The sequence below is a fragment of the Morus notabilis genome, unplaced genomic scaffold (genome assembly GCF_000414095.1).
Source record: "Morus notabilis unplaced genomic scaffold, ASM41409v2 Scaffold1317, whole genome shotgun sequence".
In the NCBI taxonomy this organism is placed as follows: Eukaryota; Viridiplantae; Streptophyta; class Magnoliopsida; order Rosales; family Moraceae; genus Morus; species Morus notabilis.
The window spans coordinates 255,072-256,803 of record NW_010363007.1 but is presented as its reverse complement, the minus strand read 5'-3'; the positions used below and the strand labels follow the sequence as shown (position 1 = coordinate 256,803).

The 1,732-nt window shown below is 42.9% G+C and overlaps 1 protein-coding gene across 1 annotated transcript; it reads left to right on the top strand.

Moving 5' to 3' along the window:
• The first annotated feature begins 432 nt into the window (after positions 1–432).
• Positions 433–1,331, top strand: LOC112092557 (NDR1/HIN1-like protein 10). The gene has a single exon (XM_024169032.1). The coding sequence runs from the start codon at positions 456–458 to the stop codon at positions 1,329–1,331; it is 876 nt and encodes a 291-aa protein (XP_024024800.1). The 5' UTR covers positions 433–455.
• The last annotated feature ends 401 nt before the right edge of the window (positions 1,332–1,732 follow it).

The following is a 1,732-nucleotide window of genomic DNA, read 5'->3' as shown; positions in this document are numbered from 1 at the left end:
TGTAGATAACTCAACTTCATGTCCTACTACAATCATTGGGGAGCCTATGGGTGTGGATTGATAAGGATTGTTGATGTTGCAATGCTTGCTTTGGATGGATTTGAATTAAGCATCTATGTTTGCTTTATGTTAAGATTAATTTATGAGTGTAGACTAATTTATGTTTGCTTTATATTTGATATTAGATGGACTGCATTACTACATGTTTAATGTTAGATGGACTCATAAGGATAGTTACTATTTCAATTTGATTATGAATTTTGAATGTTAGATTGAACTTTAAGTCTTTAATTTTTTGAATGTTGAAACCGACCACTCAACCTACCCCGCACCGCCCCAATCCAACCCGAACATCGTTAGGCTATGAAAAAATTCTAACATTATTGGAACTAAATATGTGTAACCCACACTCTATAAAACGAGAAAAAAAATCCTACCACACACCAACCCAATCCATGAACAGCCTACTTGTCGTTTGGAAATTCATAAAACTCGGGAAGTACTTACTTGACCATCTTCTCTTCAGACACCTATTCCATTTCTTGTTCCCACCCCAACCACGCGTCACTTTTCAACCATCTTCTCTCCACCGTTTAGTACTCAACCATATATTAGCCATGGTTAAAATCCACCCCCACCACTCCACCAACTCCCCAATCCCCCCACCGCCGCCGCCGCCGCAGCACCGACAACCAATCCTAACACTGAAACAGCTCTGCTGCTTCATCTTCCAGCTCTCCTTCTGCCTCTGCGTCCTCCTCTGCTTCGTCCTCATTGTCCTCGTCGTCGTGTTCGCCGCCATGTTCGGCATCCGCAGCGAGGTCGACGTCCGCGTCACCGACGCCTCGCTCGCGAAATTCGACGCCGCCGACGAAAACGACACCACCTCTCTTCTTCTCCTCTCCTACGACCTCTCGTTCAACCTCACCCTCCGGAATCCCAACCGGAGGATCGGCGTCTACTACGACAACATCACCGCCTTCGCCTTCTACGGCGACGAGCTCTTGGACACGACGAACTTGGCGCCGTTTTACCAGGGCCACAAAACGACAAACACCTTGAGCGCGGTTTTCGAAGGGACCAAAACGGTGTCGGTTAATGATGGTTTTGAGGTTTTTTCTCTGTTTTCTGAGGAGGAGAGAAGTGGGATTTTCAGTATTGTGGCGGCGATTGCCGTTACGGTGAGGACCAAGTATGGGAAGATCAAGTACAGGCATAGCCCGACCGATATTGACTGTTATTTGAGGGTTCCTTTGAGAGGAAAATCCAGTTATGCTTTTCAGACTACCCAGTGTGGGGTTGTGCATATAATTTCGTATCCAAATAACTAGATGGGATTCTGTGTTTTTAACTTGTGTTTTTGGATGAAGTAGATTGTATATAATATATATGTATACATATAGTGTTATATACAACAGCATTGCCGTTTACGTTTTTTTCCCCTATTTCATTTTGTTATTTCTGATAAGTATTCTCCACTTATGCAGCTACTATTCTGGTCTGGGTCAGACTCAAACTCAGACCCATGTGAATGTCGTTTCTTTGATATTGTTGTTTTTAGTTTTTTTCCCCCCTTTTTTTTGGTTAGAATGTTGTCGTTTGTTAGTTACTGTTTTCACATATTGCAACTCTTGTCGTTTTCTTGGAGACGTCATCGTTGCTGTGGTTTTCAAAACGATTGCATTTTTTAGTACGTCGTCGTTTTAAAAATATTGTCGTTTCTTAGAGGATT